At 47.1% G+C, this 20,946-nt stretch overlaps 1 protein-coding gene and 1 pseudogene across 1 annotated transcript in view; one reads left to right on the top strand and one right to left on the bottom strand.

The window, feature by feature from the left end:
• Positions 1 to 20,946, top strand: part of GABRR2 (gamma-aminobutyric acid type A receptor subunit rho2) — a 58,271-nt gene that overhangs the window by 9,335 nt on the left and 27,990 nt on the right. The window contains exon 2 of the mRNA XM_009242084.4: positions 6,673 to 6,779. Coding sequence (XP_009240359.3) covers positions 6,673 to 6,779 — 107 coding nt within the window. The remainder of the gene's footprint in view (positions 1 to 6,672; positions 6,780 to 20,946) is intronic.
• Positions 3,445 to 4,772, bottom strand: LOC100442778 (tubulin beta-3 chain-like; annotated as a pseudogene).

Raw genomic sequence — 20,946 nt, 5'->3', positions numbered from 1 at the left:
TCTGTCCTCCACTGGCTGTGAATTGTCTTTCTAAGGAGGGAGGCTTTGTACCAGGATGAGTTCTGCAGACCTGGACTGAAGTAAGGAGCATCATATTTGGCAAAGACAAAACCAGCATTTAAAAGTTTTGACTATATTTGTCTTAGGAGTATATTTATCACAAAACCATTCTTATAACATCACGAGAATTTTTTTTTTTTTTTTTTTAAACACAGAGTCTCACTCTGTTACTCAGGCTGGAATGCTCATTGCAACCTCAACCTCCCAGGCTCAAGTGATCCTTCTGTCTCAGCCTCTCAATTTGCTAGGACCAGAGGCGTATGCCATCACACTCGGTTATTACATTTTTTTTTTTTTTTTTTAAAGAGATGGGGTTTTGCTATGTTGCCCAGGCTGGTCTCAAACTCCTGGGCTCAAGCCATTCTCCTACCTGGGCCTTCCAAAGTGATAGGAATACAGATGTGAGCCACTGCACTTGGCCAAGAAATTAAAAAAAAAAACAACATGATCTTCCACTACTCAACACAATCATTTTCTTTTTGTTTTTTTCTCATCACAAATTTATTTATTTATTTATATTTATTTACTTATCCTGGGTGAGATTCTTATTTATTTTTAAGACTTCTATTTTAGGTTCAGGGGTATACATGCAGACGCGGTATAGAGGTAAACTCGTGTCACAGGGGTTTGTTGTACAGATGATTTTGACACCCAGGTACTAAGCCCCGTATTCAACAGTTATTTTTTCTGACCCTTTCCCTCCTCCCACCCTCCACGCTCAAGTAGGCCCCAGTGTCTTTTGTTCGCCTGTTTGTGTCCATGTGTTCTCATCACTTAGCTCCCACTCAGAAGTAAGAATACATGTGGTATTTGATTTTCTGTTCCTCCATCCAGTTCCATCCATGTTCCAGCTAAAGGACATAATCTCATGCTTTTTTTTTTTTTTTTTTTTTTTGTGAGACAAGTTCTCTTTGTCACCTAGGCTGGAGAGCAGTGTCATGATCATGGCTCACTGCAGCCCTGACCTCCCTCCTGGGCTCAAGTGATTTTTCCCACCTCAGCCTCCCAAGTAGCTGGATGTGGCACCATGTTGCTCAGGCTAGCCTTGAACTCCTGGGCTCAAGTGATCTGCCTGCCTTGGCCTCCCAAGTGCTGGGATTACACGTGTGAGCCACCACCCCCAGCTGATCAAATTCTTTTTTATGGCTGCAGAGTATTTCATGGTATACGTGTATTACATTTTCTTTTTCTTTTTTTCTGGAGAGCAATGGCACAATTTCAGCACACTGCAACCTCCACCTCTCAGGTTCAAGCGATTCTCATGCCTCAGCCTCCTGTGTAGCTGGGATTACAGACGTACACCACCATGCCCAGCTAATTTCTGTAGTTTTAGTAGAGACAGCGTTTTGCCATGTTGGCCAGCCTGGTCTTGAATTCCTGGCCTGCGATCCACCTGCCTTGGCCTCCCAAAGTGCTGGGATTACAGGTGTGAGCCACCATGCGTGGCCATACCACATTGTCTTCATTCAGTCTGTCACTGATGAGCATTTAGGTTGATTCCATATCTCTGCTATTGTGAATAGTGTTGCAATGAACATGCATGTGTCTTTATGGGAAAACAATTTGTATTCCTTTAGTTATATACCCAGTAATGAGATTGCCGGCTAGAATGGTAGTTCTGTTTTTAACTTTTTGAGGAATCACAACACTGCTTGCCACAATGGTTGAACTAATTTATATTCCCATCAACAGTGTATAAACGTTCTCTTTTCTCTGCAACCCCACCAGAATCTGTTATTTTTTGACTTTTTAATAATAGTGATTCTGACTGGTGCGAGACGGTATCTCATTGTGGTTTTGATTTGCATTTCTCTAATGATCAGTGTTATTGAACTGTTTTTCATATGTTTTTTGGCTGAGTGTATGTCTTCTTTTGAAAAGCATCTGTTCATGTCCTTTGCCCACTTTTTTTCTTTTTTTTTTTCTTTTTTTGAGATGGAGTCTCACTCTCTCACCCAGGCTGGAGTGTGGTGGCACGATCTCAGCTCACTGCAACCTCTGCCTCCCAGGTTCAAGTGATTCTCGTGCCTCAGCGTCCCAAATAGCTGGGATTACAGGCGCACACCACCACACCCAGCTAACTTTTGTTTAGTAGAGACGGGGTTTCATCATGTTGGCCAGGCTGGTCTCGAACTCCCGACATCAAGTGATCCACCTGCCTCATCCTCTCAAAGTGATCCTCCTGCCTCAGCCTCTCAAAATTGCTGGAATTACAGGCATAAGCCACTGTGCCCACTTTTTGCCTACTTTTTAGTGGGGTTTGTTCTTTCTTGTAAATTTAAGTTCCTTATAGATGCTGGATATTAGATCTTTGTTAGCTGCATAGCTAACATTCTGTAGGGTGTCTATTTACTATGTTGATACTTTATTTTTTTGTGCAGAAGCTCTTAAGTTTAATAAGATTCCATTTCTCAATTTTTGGTTTTGCTGCAATTGCTTTTGGTGTCTCCATCATGAAATCTTTTGCACTTCTTGTGTCCGGAATGGTATTGCCTGGGTTGTCTTCCAGGGTTTTTATAGTTTTGAGTTTTATACTTCAGTATTTAATCCATCTTGAGTTGATTTTTGTATACGGTGTAAAAAACGGGTCCAATTTCAATCTTCTGCATATGGCTAGCCGGTTCTTATAACACCACGTATTGAATGAAGTGTCCTTGCCTTATTGCTCTTGTCAGCTTTGCATAAGATCAGATGGCTGTGGGTGTGTAGGCTTATTTCTGGGCTCTCTATTCTGTTCCTTTGGTCTATGTGCCTGTTTTTGTACCAGTACCATGCTGTTTTGGTTACCATAGCCTTGTTGTATAGTTTGAAGTCAGGTAATGTGATGTCTCCAGCTTTGGGTTTTTTTTTTTTTTCCCCCCCCTTAAGATTGTTTTGGCTATTTGGGCTCTTTTTTTGATTCCAGATGAATTTTAAAATACTTTTTTCTAGTTCTGTGAAGAATATCTTTGGTAGTTTGATAGAAATAGCATTGAATCTATAAATTGTTTTAGGCAGTATGACCATTTTAATGATATTGAGTCTTCCTATCCATAAGCATGAAATGTATTTTCATTTCTTTGTGTCATCTCTGATTTCTTTATCTGACAGCAACAGATTTATTAAGTATCCCTGAAAATATAAACACAAACCAGTAAAAAACAAATCTATAAAATGTCAGGCCTGGAGCTGCAATAAGACAGAGACAGGAGCAGCACACACGTGGCCTAGGTGGGGAGGACGGGTGTAAACACTGCAGGAGGGTGGCAAGGGAGCCCTAGGGTGAGTGGCAAGCTGGTGGGGGAAAGCTGGGGACAGTGTCGACAGCAAGATGGCTCTGGAGGTCAGACATTGCTGGCCTTGGCCCCGGCTGCCACCTGCCCCTCACTCCAGCTGCAAGCAGCTTCACCTGGGGCCCTGGGCCTCCAACTCCTCTTCCTCATCTGCAGACATCTCACCCTCCTCCTGGGCCATGGAGTCCTGGTACTGCTGGTCCTCGGACATCAGGTCATTCATGTTGCTCTTGGCCTCGGTGATCTCCATCTCGTCCATGCCCTCACCCATGTACTAGTGTAGGAAGGCCTTGTGCTGGAACATGGCCGTGAACTGCTCTGAGATGCTTGAACAGCTCCTGGATGCCTGTGCTATTGCCGATGAGGGTGGAGGACATCTTGAGGCTGGGGGGCAGGATGTCGCATATGTCCACCTTCATGTTGTTGGGGATCCACTCCACGAAGTAGCTGCTGTTCTTGCTCTGGATGGACAGCATCTGCTCGTCCACCTCCTTCATGGACACGCAGCCCTGGAACACGATGGCCACTGCCAGGTAGCAGCTGTGGCGTCAGCCGCAGGCAGCCATCATGTTCTTTGTGTCAAACATCTGCTGGGTGAGCTCGGGCACTGTCAGGGCCTGGTAATGTTGGCTGCCTGGGCTTCATGCCAGGCATGAAGAAGTGCAGGCGGGGGAAGGGCACCCATGTTCACAACCAGCTTGTGCAGGTCTGTGTTGAGCTGGCCCGGGAAGCACAAGGAGGTGGTGATCCCGCTTATGGTGGCCAACACCAGGCGGCTGAGGTCCCCGTAGGTGGGCGTAGCCAGTCTGAGGGTGCTGACACAGATGTCGTAGAGTGCCTCGTTGTTGATGCAGTAGGTCTCATCTGTATTCTCCACCAGCTGGTGGATGCACAGCGTGGGGTTGTAGGGCTCCACCACAGTGTCTGACACCTTGGACGAGGGCACTACGCTGAAGGTGTTCATGATGCCGTCGGGATACTCATCATGCACCTTGCTGATAAGCAGTGTGCCCATGCCCGAGCCTGTACCCCCGCCCAGCGAGAGGGTCAGCTGGAAACCCTACAGACCGTCGCAGTTCTCACACTCCTTCCCACACCCAGGACGGCATCCACCAGCTCCGCACCATCCATGTAGTGACCCCTGGCCCAGTTGTTGCTGGCCCCACTCTGACCAAAGATGAAATTGTCAGGCCTGAAAAAATGTCCAAAAGGCCCTGAGCAGACACTGTCCTGGGCTCCAGGTCGACGAATGGCCCGAGGCACATACTTGTGAGAAGAGGCCTTGTTGTAGTAGACGCTGATCTGCTCCAGCTGCAAGTCCGAGTCTCCCACGTAGTTGCCGCTGGGGTCTATGCCATGCTCATCACTGATGACTTCTCAGAACTTGGCCCCGATCTAGTTGTCGCACTGGCTGGCCTGAATGTGCACGATCTCCCTCATGCTGGGCTCGTCTGGCAGGCGGCTGTGGACAGGCAGGCGGGCTGGGCTGGCTGCGGACATCTCTGGTTTCTTTGAGTGGTGTTTTGCAATTCTCATTGTAGAGATCTTTCACCTCCCTGGTTAGCTGTATTCCTAGGCATTTTATTCTTTTTGTGGCAATCATGAATGGGATTTCATTCCTGATTTGGCTCTAGGCTTGACCATTGCTGGCACATAGGAATGCTAGTGATTTTTTACATTGATTTTGTATCCCAAAACTTTGCTGAAGTTGTTTATCACCTAAAGGAGCTTTTGGGCCAAAACTACGGGGTTTTCTAGATATAGAATCACATCATCTGCAAACAAGAATAGTTTGACTTCCTCTCTTCCTATTTGGATGCCCTTCATTTTGTTTTCTTTCTTGATTGCCCTGGCCAGGACTTACAATACTGTGCTGAATAGGAGTGGTGAGAGAGGGCACCCTTGTCTTGTGCTGGTTTTCAAGGGGAATGTTTCCAGCATTTGCCCATTGAGTATGATGTTGGCTATGGGTTTGTCATAGATGTCTCTTACTATTTTGAAGTATGTTTCTTTAATACCTAATTTATTAAGAGTTTTTAATATGAAAGAATATTGAATTTTATCGAAAGCCTTTTGTGCATCCATTGAGATAATAATGTGGCTTTTGTTTTTAGTTTTATGTGATGAATCACATTTATTGATTTGCGTATGTTAAACCAAACTTGCATCCTGGGGTTGAAGCCTACTTGATTGTGGTGGATTCACTTTTTGGTGGGCTGCTGGATTCGGTTTGCACATATTTTGTTGAGGGTTGTTTGCCTCAACGTTCATCAAGGATATTGGCCTAAAGCTTTCTTTTTTTTTGGTTGTGTTTCTGCCAGGTTTTGGTATCTGGATGATGCTGGCCTCATAGAATGAACTAGGGAGGAGTCTCGTCTCCTCAATTTTTTGGAATAGTTTTAGTAGGAATGGTACCAGTTCTTCTTTGCACATCTGGTAGAATTTGGCTGTGAATACATCAGGTCCTGGGCTTTTTTTGTTGTTGTTGTTGGTAGGTTCAACTTCGGAGCTCATGATTGGTCTATTCAGGGAATCAATTTCTTCCTGGTTCACTATATGGTGTGGGGTGTGTATGTGTCCAGGAATTTATCCATCTCTTCTAGGTTTTCTAGTTTGTGTACACAGAGTTGTTCACGGTAGTCTCTGATGGTTATTTGTATTTCTGTGGGGTCAGTGGTAACATCCCCTTTGTCATTTCTGTTTTTTTGCGACAGAGTCTCATTCTATCACCCGGGTGGTGCAATCTCCACTCACTGCAACCTCTGCCTCCTTGGTTCAAGTGATTCTTGTGCCCTAGCCTCCTGAGTAGCTGAGACTACAGGTGTGTGCCACCATGCCCAGCTAATTTTTGTATTTTTAGTAGAAATGGGGTTTCACCATGTTTGCTAGGTTGGTCTCAAACTCCTGACCTCAAGCAATCCGCCCACCTCAGCTTCCCAAAGTGCTGGGATTACAAGTGTGAGCCACTGCACCTAGCCCCCTTTCTCATTTCTAATTGTGTTTATTTTGATCTTCTCCCTTTTCTTCTTTATTAGTCTAGCTAGCAGCCAATCCAACCATTTTCATCCAATTATAGCCTTTACCAAGGTAGAATGCTGTCCTGCCCAGGAGGGCATCCACTTTCAGAAGGCTCCAGAAGCACCTGGTCCTCAGGTCAGTCTACCTGTGAGGATCTGGCGTGTGTATGGAGGGTCCTTCAGCCCTCCTCCTCCTCTGGGCCAAGAAGGAGAATGGAGAAAAGGTGCCTAACAGGTAGATCTTGCAGGGAGTAATCACCCAAATCATCTCACTCAATGCATTGATGAGCCGATGGAAAATAGTTTCTTGCTTGTCTTCACAGTCACTTATATAAGAAGAACCTTGATGTGACCAAGATCCGGAAGGGAAAGCCTCAGCAGCTTCTCAGAGTGGACGAGCACGACTTCAGCATGAGGCCCGCCTTTGGAGGTAGGACTGTTCTTCCTTGATGCCAGGTGGGAGGTTGGCCCCATGGATGTGAGGTGCTGCCCTCTCTGGCTCCCTCTGGCACAGCCCTTCCTCAGATGGTGCAATTTTCCCACTCAGATAAACCCGACTCCACTTCCTGAGTCCCTAATTTTCCCAAGGAGAAAAGAGCAGGAAGTAGTGGAGAGGGCCGTCGACTAAAGAGGGCCCGCCAGTGACTAAGCCATTTACATTCACAAAGGAGACAGGCCCTGCAGCTGCCAACTTTTTTGTCCTACAAAAATAAGAGCAGGCAAGGAGAATCAGGACACAAAATAGCTCCTCTGTCATTTTTATAGAGGAAGAGGCCCATGAAGGCAGAGGTGCCCAGGATCCTCAAAAGTCCTAGCGTGGCCCTGCCTCTGAACTATTTTGGCACATGTGTGTGTGTCTGGGTGTAGGTGGAATTCTGAACAAGGCATTGTAACTTTGTTGCCATGACTAGCTGGGAGTTTGCTGTTTTGATGGAGTCACCTGTTTTCCAACGCAGCAACAACAGCTTAACTCATTACAAAGATTCCTTGCACACCTGCCCCCAAAGGTGCTCTGTTACTCTTGGGGTCAGGGAGGGGAGGCATGGCCAGTGGCTGTCCTTCCCAGGAACTAGAGAAATGCTATGGAGAAGGGGGACAGTGTCTTAGTTCTGGCTTTCACACAAAACACCATAGACTGGGCAGCTTATAGACAATGGAAACGTATTTCTCATGGTTCCAGAGGCCGGTAGTAAGATCAAGGTGCCAACAGGTTCCATGTGTGGTGAGGGCCCACTTTCTGTTCATAGACAGTGCCTTCTCACTGTAACCTCACATAGTGGGTGGGGCAAGCAGCTCTCTGGGGCCTCTTTTATAAGAGCACTAATCCCACTGGTGAGGGCTCCACCCTCAGGATCTCATCACCTTCCAAAGGGCCCACTTCCTAGTACCATCCCATTGCGGGTTAGGATTGCAACATATACATTTGGCAGGGACATAAACATTCAGGCCATAGCAGCTAGGAAAGGAGTCAGTCATCTGCTCTGACTACGCAGAGAGTGGGGTAAGAATAGCAGAATGTACGCGATCCCTGGGCCAACTTTCCTCTCCTCTTGGGGAAGCTGAGGCCCCAAGAATTTCAGTTGATGAACTTTGGCCAAGACAGACCCAGGCAGGCTGGCTTCCCTTTCTCCTTTTTCTCTGCCCTTGATCCTCTAGTAGGTCCCATCGTTCTGGGGCAGTAAAAAGGAGTAGCTGTGACCTCCAGGCAGGTCACCAATCCTTTGAGCCTCCATTTGTTTGTTTATAAAATGGCGAGAGTAATCCTCACGTATGGGGTTGTTGTCCAGATTAAACAAGATAATGTATGTAAAACCCCTGACAGACATTTGTTCCTGTACCCTCTGGAAAACCCAGCTGTCAGACCTTCCTCTTGTGTGACTGTTAAGGGATTAAGAAATTAATTTATCCCAGAGGCCTATGCATTTTAAAAGGCCTCAAAGCCTCCCACTAAATTCCCTGAGCTCTGACACCTGCTAAGCAGAAGGAGAAAAGCAGGTGGCAGATTACAGGCCTGTGACTCACCTCCCTCCCAACCGCAACCTGATTGACGCCCACGGAAGGTCAAGAAGAGGCCACCATATTTCTGGTAGCTCTTGGGTTTCCTCGGGGATTCGTCATGGGCAAGCCTGCCAAGGAATTTTACGAAAATAAAGTTATACTAATAAGCAGCTTTAAAATAGCTGCATCTGCTCCAGGAAGTCTAAGCAAGGCATCCCCAAAAGCAGGAAGCTCCACTTTTCTTGCACAGCAACAGTTAAGAGTACAGAGGGGTACAGTGGCTAGGAATCGCAATAACCAACAATAATATGCATGACAACTACCACTTTTTTTTTTTTTTTTGAGACGGAGTTTCACTTTGTTGCCTAGGCTGGAGTGCAGTGGCACAATCTCAGCTCACTGCAACCTCTGCCTCTCAGGTTCAAGCGATTCTCCTCCCTCAGCCTCCTGAATAGCTGGGATCGCAGGCATGCACCACCATGCCTGGCCAATTTTTTTGTATTTTTAGTAGATACAGGGGTTCATCATGTTGGCCAGGCTGGTCTTGAACTCCTGATCTCAAGTGATCCACCCGCCTCAGCTTCCCCAAGTGCTGGGATTACAGGCATGTGCCACTGTGCCCAGCCACAACTACCACTTTCATAGTGATTTTTTTTTGTGCCAGGCACCATTCTAATCAAGGTACATATATATATATAATGTTATTTTAATCATCTCATCAATTCTATGAAGTAGATGCCATTATTGTCCCCAGATGAGGAAACTGAGGCACAGAGAGGTGAAGTAAATGTCCCAGGTCAGCTGAGGTTGGACCCCCCTCCTAGCTGGGTCCCTATCTTGTCTCCTTCTTGCATGTCTTGAAGCAGAGTTGACATATCCATTAGGCGGCATAGGCACGCTGCCTGGGGCCCACAACAAAATGTTTTTGCTTTATCTTAAATTAAGAAAAACAAACTTTTAAGCACAAGTTGTTTTGATATATACTATTAATATGTTCATCATTAAACCAACACAGTCATAAAAATATGCTTTTTGGTATCTTTTTGTAGAGGAAGAGGCCCATGAAGCAAAAGTGCCCAGGATCCTCAAAAGTCATAATGTGGCCGTGCCTCAGTGTGGTCTTTTGTGGGTGTGCACTGGGTATGGGTGCTATTCCGAACAACGTGTTGTACCTTTTTACCCAAGGCTAGTGATGCTATCAGGAGCCTGGGCCATCACCTGGTCAGTACCTTCAGTATGTAGAAGAGGAGCCTGGGGTCCCAGGAGTTAGGTGATGGCCACTGAACAGCCAGAAGCAGAACTTAGGTTTCTTTTGTGACATCAGCTGCAAAACCGAAAGCCTTATGAAAATGCTCCCACCAGGAGCTAGCTCTTGGAATGGCAGATGAAATCCTGCCATGTTCCCAGAAACCCTGACTCTGAGCAGAATGCTGCAACACGCCACAGTCCCCATCAGGCTGCTCCTTCCTCGAGCCAGTTCCAGGAGCAAAGTGGACTTCTTGTGGTGTGACCACTGCATCTGCTGGGCCCTTCTGCGGGGCCCTCCAGAGCATGGAGGGTCAGGACTGCTCCCTGCCCCTGCCTGGGTAAGCTTCTGACCCTGAGGAGGGCTCTGAGTTTGGGGAAGCTGCTAAGGAAAGAGGCATCACCTTCCATAGAAGTCAAGATTTCAGCCACCACAGCATAGGTGGGGGCCACTCCTCCTTCCTTCCAGTCTCCTCCCCATGGCAGTTGGTCCTCTGGGCACATGTGATCTCCTGCAGGGCCTTCCTGGATGCCCAGATGTCACTTGGATGAAACGGGGGGAGGAGAGCACATAGTGAGGTACCAGGGCTCCCTGTCTCCATGAGCCCATAAATAAGACACCCAGAGTTCTGGCCAGCCAGGCAAGGTGGGATGATCGCAGGATGGGGATTCCCACTGCTTGTGCTTTCAGTGATCTTTATAACCTGTACCCTATGGGAGCATTTGAAGATGGCTTAGAGCCAAGAAGCCTTCCCTGCAGGTGCTCCTGGGTGTCCCCATTTCACTCAGCGCCTCATGGGCAGGTGTCTGTGAGAAAGGAGGCTGCACAGACAGTACAAAGGTGACTCTGTGCAGGTGATAGAAGGTGTCTCATTCCCTGGAAGCAGCCCCTGACAGGCATCTAGTTAGAAGTAGAGCCTGGGCCCCCAAAGTAACCAAAACAGCATGGTACTGGTACCAAAACAGAGATATAGACCAATGGAACGGAACAGAGCCCACAGAAATAATGCCACACATCTACAACCATCTGATCTTTGACAAACCTGACAAAAACAAGAAATGAGGAAAGGATTCCCTACTGGCTAGCCATATGTAGAAAGCTGAAACTGGATCCCTTCCTTACACCTCATACAAAAATTAATTCAAGATGGATTAAAGACTTAAATGTTAGACCTAAAACCATAAAAACCCTAGAAGAAAACCTAGGCAATACATTCAGGACATAGGCATGGGCAAGGACTTCATGTCTAAAACACCAAAAGCAATGGCAACAAAAGCCAAACTTGACAAATGGGATCTAATTAAACTAAAGAGCTTCTGCACAGCAAAAGAAACTACCATCAGAGTGAACAGGCAACCTACAGAATGGAAGAAAAGTTTTGAAATCTGCTCATCTGACAAAGGGCTAATATCCAGAATCTACAATGAACTCAAACAAATTTACAAGAAAAAAACAATCCCATCAAAAAGTGGGCAAAGGATATGAACAGACACTTCTCAAAAGATATTTATGCAGCCAACAGACACATGAAAAAATGCTCATCATCACTGGCCATCAGAGAAATGCAAATCAAAACCACAATGAGATACCATCTCACACCAGTTAGAATGGCAATCATTAAAAAGTCAGGAAAAAACAGGTGCTGGAGAGGATGTGGAGAAATAGGAACACTTTTACACTGTTGGCGGGACTGTAAACTAGTTCAACCATTGTGGAAGACAGTGTGGTGATTCCTCAAGGATCTAGAACTACAAATACCATTTGACCCAGCCATCCCATTACTGGGTATATACCCAAAGGATTATAAAACATGCTGCTATAAAGACACATGCACACGTATGTTTACTGCAGCACTATTCACAATAGCAAAGACTTGGAACCAACCCAAATGTCCATCAATGATAGACTGGATTAAGAAAATGTGGCACATATACACCATGGAATACTATGCAGCCATAAAAAAGAATGAGTTCATGTCCTTTGTAGGGACATGGATGAAGCTGGAAACCATCATTCTGAGCAAACTATCGCAAGGACAAAAAACCAAACACCGCATGTTCTCACTCATAGGTGGGAATTGAACAATGAGAACACTTGGACACAGGAAGGGGAACATCACACACCAGGGCCTGTCGTGGGTGGGGAGAGGGGGGAGGGATAGCATTAGGAGATATACCTAATGTAAATGACGAGCTAATGGGTGCAGCACACCAACATGGCACATGTATACATATGTAACAAACCTGCAGGTTGTACACATGTACCCTAGAACTTAAAGTATAAAAAAAAAAAAAAGTAGAGCCTGGGCCCAACCCACCCAAAGTGCAGGCCCAGCCTAACACCCCCTTCCAGTAGCGCCCACCACACTAAGCAGGTCATTTGAGCAAAGATGTCCCTCAATATCGTCAATATTGTTGTGGACTATGTCCTCATTCCCATGTTATTTCTCTAAGAGGGACTTCCTTTGGAATGGTGTTTAAAAGTAGTTGATAGAGGCTGGGTGTGGTGACTCATGCCTGTAATCCCAGCTCTTTGGGAGGTCGAGGTGGGTGGATCACTTGAGGCTAGGAGTTTGAGACCAACCTGGTCAACATGGTGAAAACCCATCTCTATTAAACATACAAAAATTTAGCCTGGTGTGGTGACACACGCCTGTAGTCCCAGCTACTTGGGTGGCTGAGGCATGATAATTGCTTGAACTCAGGAGGCAGAGGTTACAGTGAGCCGAGATTGCGCCACTGCACTCCAGCCTGGGCAACGAGTGAGACTCTGGCTCAAAAACAACCGCAAAAAATTATCATGCTCAGACTATACCCCCGACCAATTAAATCAGAATCTCTGGGGGTGGGACCCAAGCACCAAGTTTTTAAACAAAATATTTTTTAAAAATTAAAAGTAGTTGAGAGAGAGGAATCAGCTTAGGACTAGATACCCGTTGGGTGACCTTTTTAGTCTAGAAAGAGAAAAGATTAAAAATCTGTCAGCTTCCTAATAATCCCATGGATCAGTTGAAACAAAAATACCTTGTCTAAGCAACCAGCTGTTTGATTAGGTAGTATGTCCTGGTTAGAACCTCCAGGGGCACAGGGTTTCTCCTCCTTTTGTTGGGAGAAATGCTGCAATGCTGATCTTCTTTTATTTATTTTATTTATTTGAGACATGGTCTCGCTCTGTTGCCTAGTCTGGAATGCAGTGGCAGGATCAGAGCTTACTGCAGCCTCAACTGTCCGGGCTCAGGTGATCCTTCCACTTCAGCCTCCTGAGTAGCTGGGGCTACAGGTGTGCACCAATATGCCTGGCTAATTTCTTATATTTTGTGTAGAGACAGGTTTTCGCCATGTTGCTAGGCTGGTCTCAAATTCCTGGGCTCAAGTGATCTGCCAGCCTTAGCCTCCCAAAGTGCTAGACATGAACATGAACCACTGTGCCCAGCCCTGATTTTCTTTTAAATTTCATTTTAAAAATTGTGGAGAAATATATAATATAAAATTGACCCTTTTGACCATTTTTGAGTGTACTGTTCAGTGGCATTAAGTATATTCACATTGTTACACAACTATTGCCACCATCCATCTCCAGAACTTTTTTCATCTTTCCAAACAGAAACTCTATATTCATTAAATAAGAATTCCCTATTTCTCTCTCACCCCTTCAGCCCCTGGCAAGCACCACTCAACTTTCTGTCTCCATAACTGACTATTCTAACTACTTCATATAGGAATTATACTACTTTTGAGTGGCTTTTATGACTGGCATATTTCATCTAGCATAATGTCTTCAAGGTACATGTTGTAGTATGTGACAGAATTTCCTTTTTTTAAAGGCTGAATATTCCACTGGATATGTATACCACATTTTGTGTATCCATTCATCTGTTGATTGACATTTGTGTTGTTTCTTCTTTTTGGCTATTGTGAATAGTGCTGCTATGAATACGGATGTGCAAATATCTGTTCAAGGCCTTACTTTTGATTCTTTTGGAAATATACCCAGAAGTGGGATTGCTAGATCATATAGCAATAGATGAGCATATATATATATATATATATATATAATAGATATATTATATATAGAGAGATGAACATATATATATATATATATAATTTTTTTTTTTGAGAAACCGCCATGCTGTTTTCCACAGCGGCTGCACCATTTTACACTTCCACCAGCACAATGCTGATTTTTAACTCAAACTGCATAGATGGGAGATACTGGAGGGATATAGTATCATCATGGAATCTTTTGAAATATATCCAGGGAGTTTGTCAGAATGGCCGGGAAAAAAATGGAGACAACAAAGTAGGTCAGGTTCTCCAACCAAAATGGTTTTTTCATAAGACACATATGTATTTTTTGAGCTGCTGCTATGTGTTGGGCAGTCCTTGGTCCTAGGGACCCAGTAGGGAGCAAGACAGACATAGTCCTTGGAGTTTATGCTTTAGTTGGAAGGGCAGTTTAATGAAATCCTCATGTGGAGATGTCAAATTGTGAGGGCCACTGGGAAGAAAAGGCTGGGGAGCTGTTGGGGTACACAGCAGGGTCTGATCAGGGGCACAAGGGAAGGGCTGCCCTGGGGAAGAGCCACCCTTGCCTGGGAAGCTCATACTATTGGAACTCTTTTTACATTAAATTACTTTGCATGAAATGAAATATTGTTCTCAAGAAGCTGATGGTCTACTGGTGGAAAACAGATAAATGATTAAGTGTAATCAAGTATGACAGAAGTGATATAGGGTGTCTCTACTGATGGAGCAGGAGAAAGGAGGGAATGGTCAGTTCTGCCCCGAGAGGAGATTGCAGAAGCCTGCATCCAGGCGGTGGCACTTGCAGTGAATCTGGAAGGATACCCAGTGCATGAGCACCAGCGGTGAGGAAAAAGCAGGAAGAAGGATATACCCCGGAGCAGGAAGCAGTGAAGTGTCAGGGAGCAGGAGCAGGTCCACGTGACTGGATTGTATCTAGTGTGTGCGTGTGTAGACAGGAGGGAGTGCAGGGCTGGGGCATACCAAGAGAAGGCTGGAGCAATGGGCAGCGCTGCTCTTGGAGGGCTTTGCTGAGTTCAGACTCTCGGCAGCACAGCCTAAGCTAAGGAGCAACAGGATGCGTCTTGGGCTTTAGGAAGCTCACTGTGGGCCTGCATGGAAGAGGCTAGAGGGGCTGAGATTGTATGCAGGGCACGGGCTGGACCCTTCAGGGATGCTCCAGGCCACAGCTGATGAGGGGCTGAAGACCACAGAAAGAAGTGGGGGGACCTGAGAGATGCTACAGAGGGAAGAGAGCCAGGTCTTGGTATCCCACAGAATCAGAGGAACCTGGAGCACCTCCTGAGTGTGTGACTTGGGTGAGGCCATTCACTGAGATAGAGCACTGAGGAAAAGCAATGAGGAAAGGATATAGTAACAGGAAGCAGCTGGCACGCTCCAAGGGGTCATTGAAGAGAGCCTAGTGAAGGTGCGTTTACAGAAGCATGGGCAGGGTCAAAGGAAACTAGCAGTTGTGGCAAAGCCCCAGAGGCTGCAAAGAATGTGGAGCCATTGCCAGTCCGGGCCTGAATGTGAGAGGAGGAAGCAGTTACTTGAGCCTGGAAAAGAGCTGTAGCTTTTGGAAAAAGCTGCCTGATGGGAGCTGTGGCCTTCAAAAGAAGGATGCAGCCCGTAGCTGGGCCAAGAGTGATGCAGGAGAAGCCATTCCCTACATCCTCCTCCTCTCTTCTGATACCTCCTGCCTTCTGATACCGACTGGCGCCTTCATTGACAGAACCAAGCAGGAGGTGGAGGGCAAGGACCTGTTGTCAGTGGCAGCCTCAGACCCAGGCAAGAGGGGCCCTGGTCAGGCCACACACCTGGCTCAGAGTGTCGAGTCTGTGAGGCCCAGGGGAGATTGCCCTCCTGCTGCTCCTGCCCTTCCCGGCCAACTTGGGCACTGGGCCCCAGAATCACTGTCTACACAGCCCTGAGCCTGCCTCCAGGGCCTGTGCATGCCTCTTTTCCAGGCGAGCCCCCGAGGGCACTGCTGCATTGCCTGTGCCAGCCCCTGGTCCTGAGAAGTGGCTGGGGGTGGCTGTTTCAAGGGGAGTGAATGGCTTAAATATGTGGGCAGGGTGACCACATGCATGCATAGAGGCTCTTCCCTGTGCAGGGACCTGCTGTGGCAGGAAAAGAAGAAAGGCAGCTCATGTGCTGGGCCCAGTCTGCCTGTGCTGGCACACATCAGCCTGGAACTCCGTGGAGTCTGCAAGTTCTAAAGCTGGACTGAGCCATTCTGGGCTGATAGGAAGGTGTATTCGTCAAAACAGCAGGATAGGGATATATAGCATTTTACAGTTTGTTTTTAGAGACAGGGTCTCTAAAATGCTGATGGGCCTAATGGGAAGTGTTTGGGTCATGGAGCTCCACTTGGCACTGTTTGTTCTCTTGGTAGTGAGTGAGTTCTCACTCTCAAGAGACTGGATCAGTTCTCTCAGGAATCAAAGAGTTCCCATAAGAGTAGGTTGTTATAAAGCAAGGTTGTGCCTTGGTCCCTGCACACACCCACTTCTCCTTCTGCTTCTCTGCTATGTTGTGACGTGGCACAAGGCCCTCACCAGAAGCCAAACAGATGTGGGCGCCATGCTCTTGGACTTTCTGGCCACCAGAATCATGAGCTAAATGTACTTCTTTTCTTTATAAATTACTCAGCCTCAGGTATTCTGTTACAGCAACACAAAATGAACTAAGACAAAGCCCTTGTTGATTTTGCCCTCCTCTTCACCCTTCCCTTTCCAGATCAATCAAGTTATATCAATCCATCCATCAGACTGTAATTCAGATCTGTCCCTTATTCCCCTGCTCTGCTGTGCCCCCCCATCCCTTACACCCATGTTCTCCACATGATCTTGGACGGTGAAGGAATCCTAGCTGCACCCTCTCTGACAAAATCTTATCCTTAGTATTTAATTTAAATCAGAATTAATTCAAATTCAAGTTAAATTCTCTCTTTAGGGAGTGATATTGATAAAGTTGAAAATACTGCCATCCCCCAACACCATGGCCTTAATCTTCCAGCATCACCTCTGGCTCTCCCATATCTCTTAGGCAGGTTCACTTTCCAAACACCCCTTCCTCAGCACTGCTCCCTCTGAAGCTTCAAGGCTTCCCCTGTTCTACAGGATGCAATGCAGCTGGATCTCAATACCTCTCCGCAGCCTAGCCCACTGCCTCCTCTGCTCACTTCCTCTCCTCCCAGGAAAGGCCTCTTCTCTCCTAGGATGCCCTCTGGCCCTGCACATCTGTGCTTCTTTCTGCCTGTGCGCATTTGTTCACAGCACCCCACTGCATGGTCTTGCTCCTTCTGACGGATTCACCATGCCTAGAGCCCAGCTTAATCTCTTTCCTCTTACATGAAGCATCTCTCGGCTGTTTTGAACTCAGTATATGACCTTTTTTTCCTTTGACATCATTGATTCATTCTTTCATTCACTTATTGATTAGTTTGTTCACAGTGTAGTGATTAAAAACATTAGCTGGGCACGGTGTCTTATGCCTGTAATCCCAACACTTTGGGAGACTGAGGCGGGAGGATCTCTTGAAGCTGGAATTTGAAACCAGCCTGAGCAACACAGTGAGACCTGGTCTTTATAAAAAAATAATTTTTTAAAATTAGCTGAGCTTGGTGGTGCACACCTGTAGTCCTAGCTACTTGGGAGGTTGAGGTGGGAGGATCACTTGAGCCCAGGAGTTCAAGACTTGCAGTGAGCTATCTGTACTCCAGCCTGGGCAACAGAGTAAGATGCTGTCTCTAAAAATCAAAATCAAAATAAAACATGCACACTGGGTTTCTGGTTATCTACTCCTGCATAATAAGCCACCCTAAGACAGTGACTTAAAATAACAGGCATTTATTTATTTGCTCACAAATTGGATTGACTGGGCTCAGCTGTGCAGTTCTCAATGGGGCTCTCATGCAGTTGTAGTCAGATGGTGGCAGCTGATGGGGTCCTCTCGAAGGTGTTTTCATGCTTGCATCTGGTGCCTGGGCTGAAGACCTCAAAGCTGGGGCTCCTCAGGCATCCTGGCATCATCCCCCCTGCTCTCTCTCACTGGTTTCCTCCTTTCCCTCTTTTTGGTTCCCCTCTAGCCCTCCTTTTTTTGTCTCTGAATCCCCCCCACCCCGCCAAGTGCTTTTCCCCATTGGTCCTCCCCTCTCTGGTTTCTCTGGGATCTCCATGGCAACTGAAGAGAAACCAGCAGATGGAAGTTTGCAGCCATCATCATTCCTGTTGAATTCTGTTCATTGAATTGATTACCAAGTTCCACCTAGGTTCAAGGGGAGGGGAACTAAACCTCATCTCTTGCTAGGAGGAGTGTTAAAAAATTTGCAAAGATGTTTGAAAACCACCAGTCTGAGGCAATACTACCTTGAGAAGTCCAAACCTCAGCTCTGTCTCTCACTGTGTGGCCTCAGGCATGTTCTTGAGCCTCTCTGTTCCTTAATTGCCTCATACAGTGGGGATAATAATAGCACCTGTTCAGAGGGGAGTTCCAAGAATTAAGTGAGTAATGTGTGTGATGTCTCTAGCACAGTACATGGCATATAGGAAGTGCTCAGTAAACAATATTTTTATTTATTAAGAATGTTCTCCATAACACAGGGCAGTGATTAAGCACAGGGCTTTGGAGGTAGACCACTGGGGATCAGCTCATGGCTGTGCCTCCCTCTAGTTGGTGACTTAGTCACCTTCTAATCCTCATGTCCTCACCCATGGAATGGGGGTGATATCAGCACCCACCTTAGCCAGCCGTTGTGAGGATGGACTCAGATGTCCCGCTGGAAGCACTTAGCGCAGCCTGGCCAGCGCAGCCAATGTGTGCGAGGCGGCGATGGGGGTGGGGGTGCACGCAGCACTGCGAAGGCTCCAGACACAGACATGACAAAGACACGGGCCCTGTTCCTGAGGAGCCGGTGGGCCTGTGCCTTCTCCACACAGCTCCTGGCTCTGAGGGTCTCTCTCAGGGCAAAGACTTGTACTGCTTCTTAGGTTTCTGCCTGGTTGCTTCCCCAGCTGGACTGTCTCCAATGTGATGCCTTCCGAAGAACTTTCTAGGGTCATTCTGTCACACAACTTTCACCTTGCTGGCTACTTTAGCACCCAAGTGTGCTGCATTTGGGGTGCCCAGATTGTGAGCGGAGACCCTCGTGCCCCCTTGGCTCTCCTGGTGCTTTATTCAGTGGCCTCTTCCCTAAAGGAGGTTTGACCCCTGGACTTCCAAGTCACAGGAGCTTGGTCAGCAGGGTCCCGACTGCCGCTCCTCTGGCCCCACCAAGGCTCACGGAGTCAACTCAGAGCAAGGGTACTGGCTCACTTTGGGGCAGCCGCCTCCTTTTTGAGCTGCTTCTTGAACTCCCTGGCTCTGCCTCTCGTCTTCCCCACACTGGGTGAGGTTAGTGCTTCACTGCTACATTTTAGGAGAAATGGGATGGGGTACAGGAGCTGGAGAGAAGCTGGTCTTCTGGGGCTCCCTTGGGCTTCTTCCCAGGGCCTTCTACCCTTGAAGGAGGGGACGCCTCTGACCCTTCCCCGGCTTCCCTCTGGAACACAAGCCCTAACCTGACACCATGACACGCTCCTACTTGCTCCTTCCATTAAAATTAAACTTCCCTCCCTGCCCTGTGTCCCACACAGCCCCTCCTCTGCAGCCACCCACCCTCGTGGCAGTCTCCTTCCTTTGCCTGGTACTTAATGACCCCATCCGAGTGGAGGTGACCATTGAGGTCACCATGCTCCTGAAGGACTGGGCTGCTGGGCAGTGGGGCAGGGCTGGGTCCCATTAGACAGGTCTGTCATAGTTTTTTTTTTTTCATTTTGTTTTCTGCTTTGAGGTATAATTAACAAGTAAAAATTGTATATATTTAAGGTATACAACTTGATGCCTTGATATGCATATATATTATAAAATCACCACAAACAAGCTAATAAATGTATCACCTCACATAGTTACCATTTTCTTTTGTGATGAGAATGCTTAAGGTCTACCCTCTTAGCAAATCCCATCTACTCATTACAGTGTTGTTAATTATAGTCACATTGCTGTACATTCGATCACCAGAACTTACTCACCTTGCATAACTGAAACTTGTACACTTTAATTAATATCTCATTTTCTTCATCCTCCAGTCCCTAGCAACCACTGTTCTACTCTCTGCTTCTGTGAATTTGACTATTTTAGATTTCACGTCTAAGTGTGATCATGCAATATTTAGATAGGTCAAATTTAAGAAATTGGCCAGATATTCCCTGAAGATCTCTTGTAGGCATTGAAAAACATTTAGGCAGTAGGAGTTGGGTCAGAGATAGGCCCAGGAGGAAGACTGTCATTGGCTTTAGGGTGAGAGTTGGTTGTTGGGGGTGCAGGCGGAGAGCTGAGTATCTGCAGAGAAGAGAAAGGGCCCAAGGCCCTCAGGAGGGAGAGGAGGAGTCGGGCGAGAGCTGTGTCACAGAGACCCCAGAGGGAGGGAACTTCAAGCAGGGCACCCCACGGACAGAGGCCGACGCCTAGGAAAAGTCTTGCCACTCAGCAAGGGCAGTGGGGAAGGAGGGGGCGCGCCGGTGGGAGATACCCGTAGCTGGTCCAGATGGGATGGTGGAAGTCTGACAGCAAAAGGGAAGCAGCCACCAGGACACGGCAAGTTGTAGTCTCACTCCTGAATGTCTCCTTCCAGGTCAGTAATCCAGGGGTTTTCAACTTGAGTGTGGATCAGCATCACCCACCAGGCTACCTTAAACCCAGACCCCTGAACACATCCCTACAGTGTCTGATTCATCAGGCCTGGGGGGCGGCCGAAGAATTTGCATCTCTAAGTGCCCAGGTGATGGTGGTGCTGCTCTGGAGGGAGGAGCCACAGATCGAGTGCCGCCTCACCCACCCCCCACCCACAATCGCATGCTCACACATGGTGCTCATCACCTGTTTAGGAGCCAGCCCTCACCATGAGAAAAGTCAGGTCTATTTTTAAACTGAAACGTTCGATTACCCCCACCGAGGGAAAAAGTCATTGCCAACATTTCAAATTAACCCAAACTTTGCAAGAAGCCCTTGAGGAAAGGAACGTGCAGCAAATGCAAAGTCAAGCCATATAACCCCCAGTAACAACATTTCCCCTGCGCCAGCAATGCCAGGGCAGCTGGGCCCAGTCTGGCCACTCCTGGGCTATTCCATGGGGAGAAGCCCAGGTGCTGCTGGGGACTGGATGTTTTCCAACATCACAGAGGCAGGGCAGAAGGCACCTCCTTCCTCAAGGATGAAGAATGTCTGAAATGTTTCCCCACACAATTAAGCTTAGAGTCAGTGGAAAAGGGCAAGGCTTCCCACGGGCA

This window comes from Pongo abelii, chromosome 5 (assembly GCF_028885655.2).
Source record: "Pongo abelii isolate AG06213 chromosome 5, NHGRI_mPonAbe1-v2.0_pri, whole genome shotgun sequence".
Taxonomy (NCBI): Eukaryota; Metazoa; Chordata; class Mammalia; order Primates; family Hominidae; genus Pongo; species Pongo abelii.
This window is presented reverse-complemented; position numbering and strand designations above follow the sequence as displayed.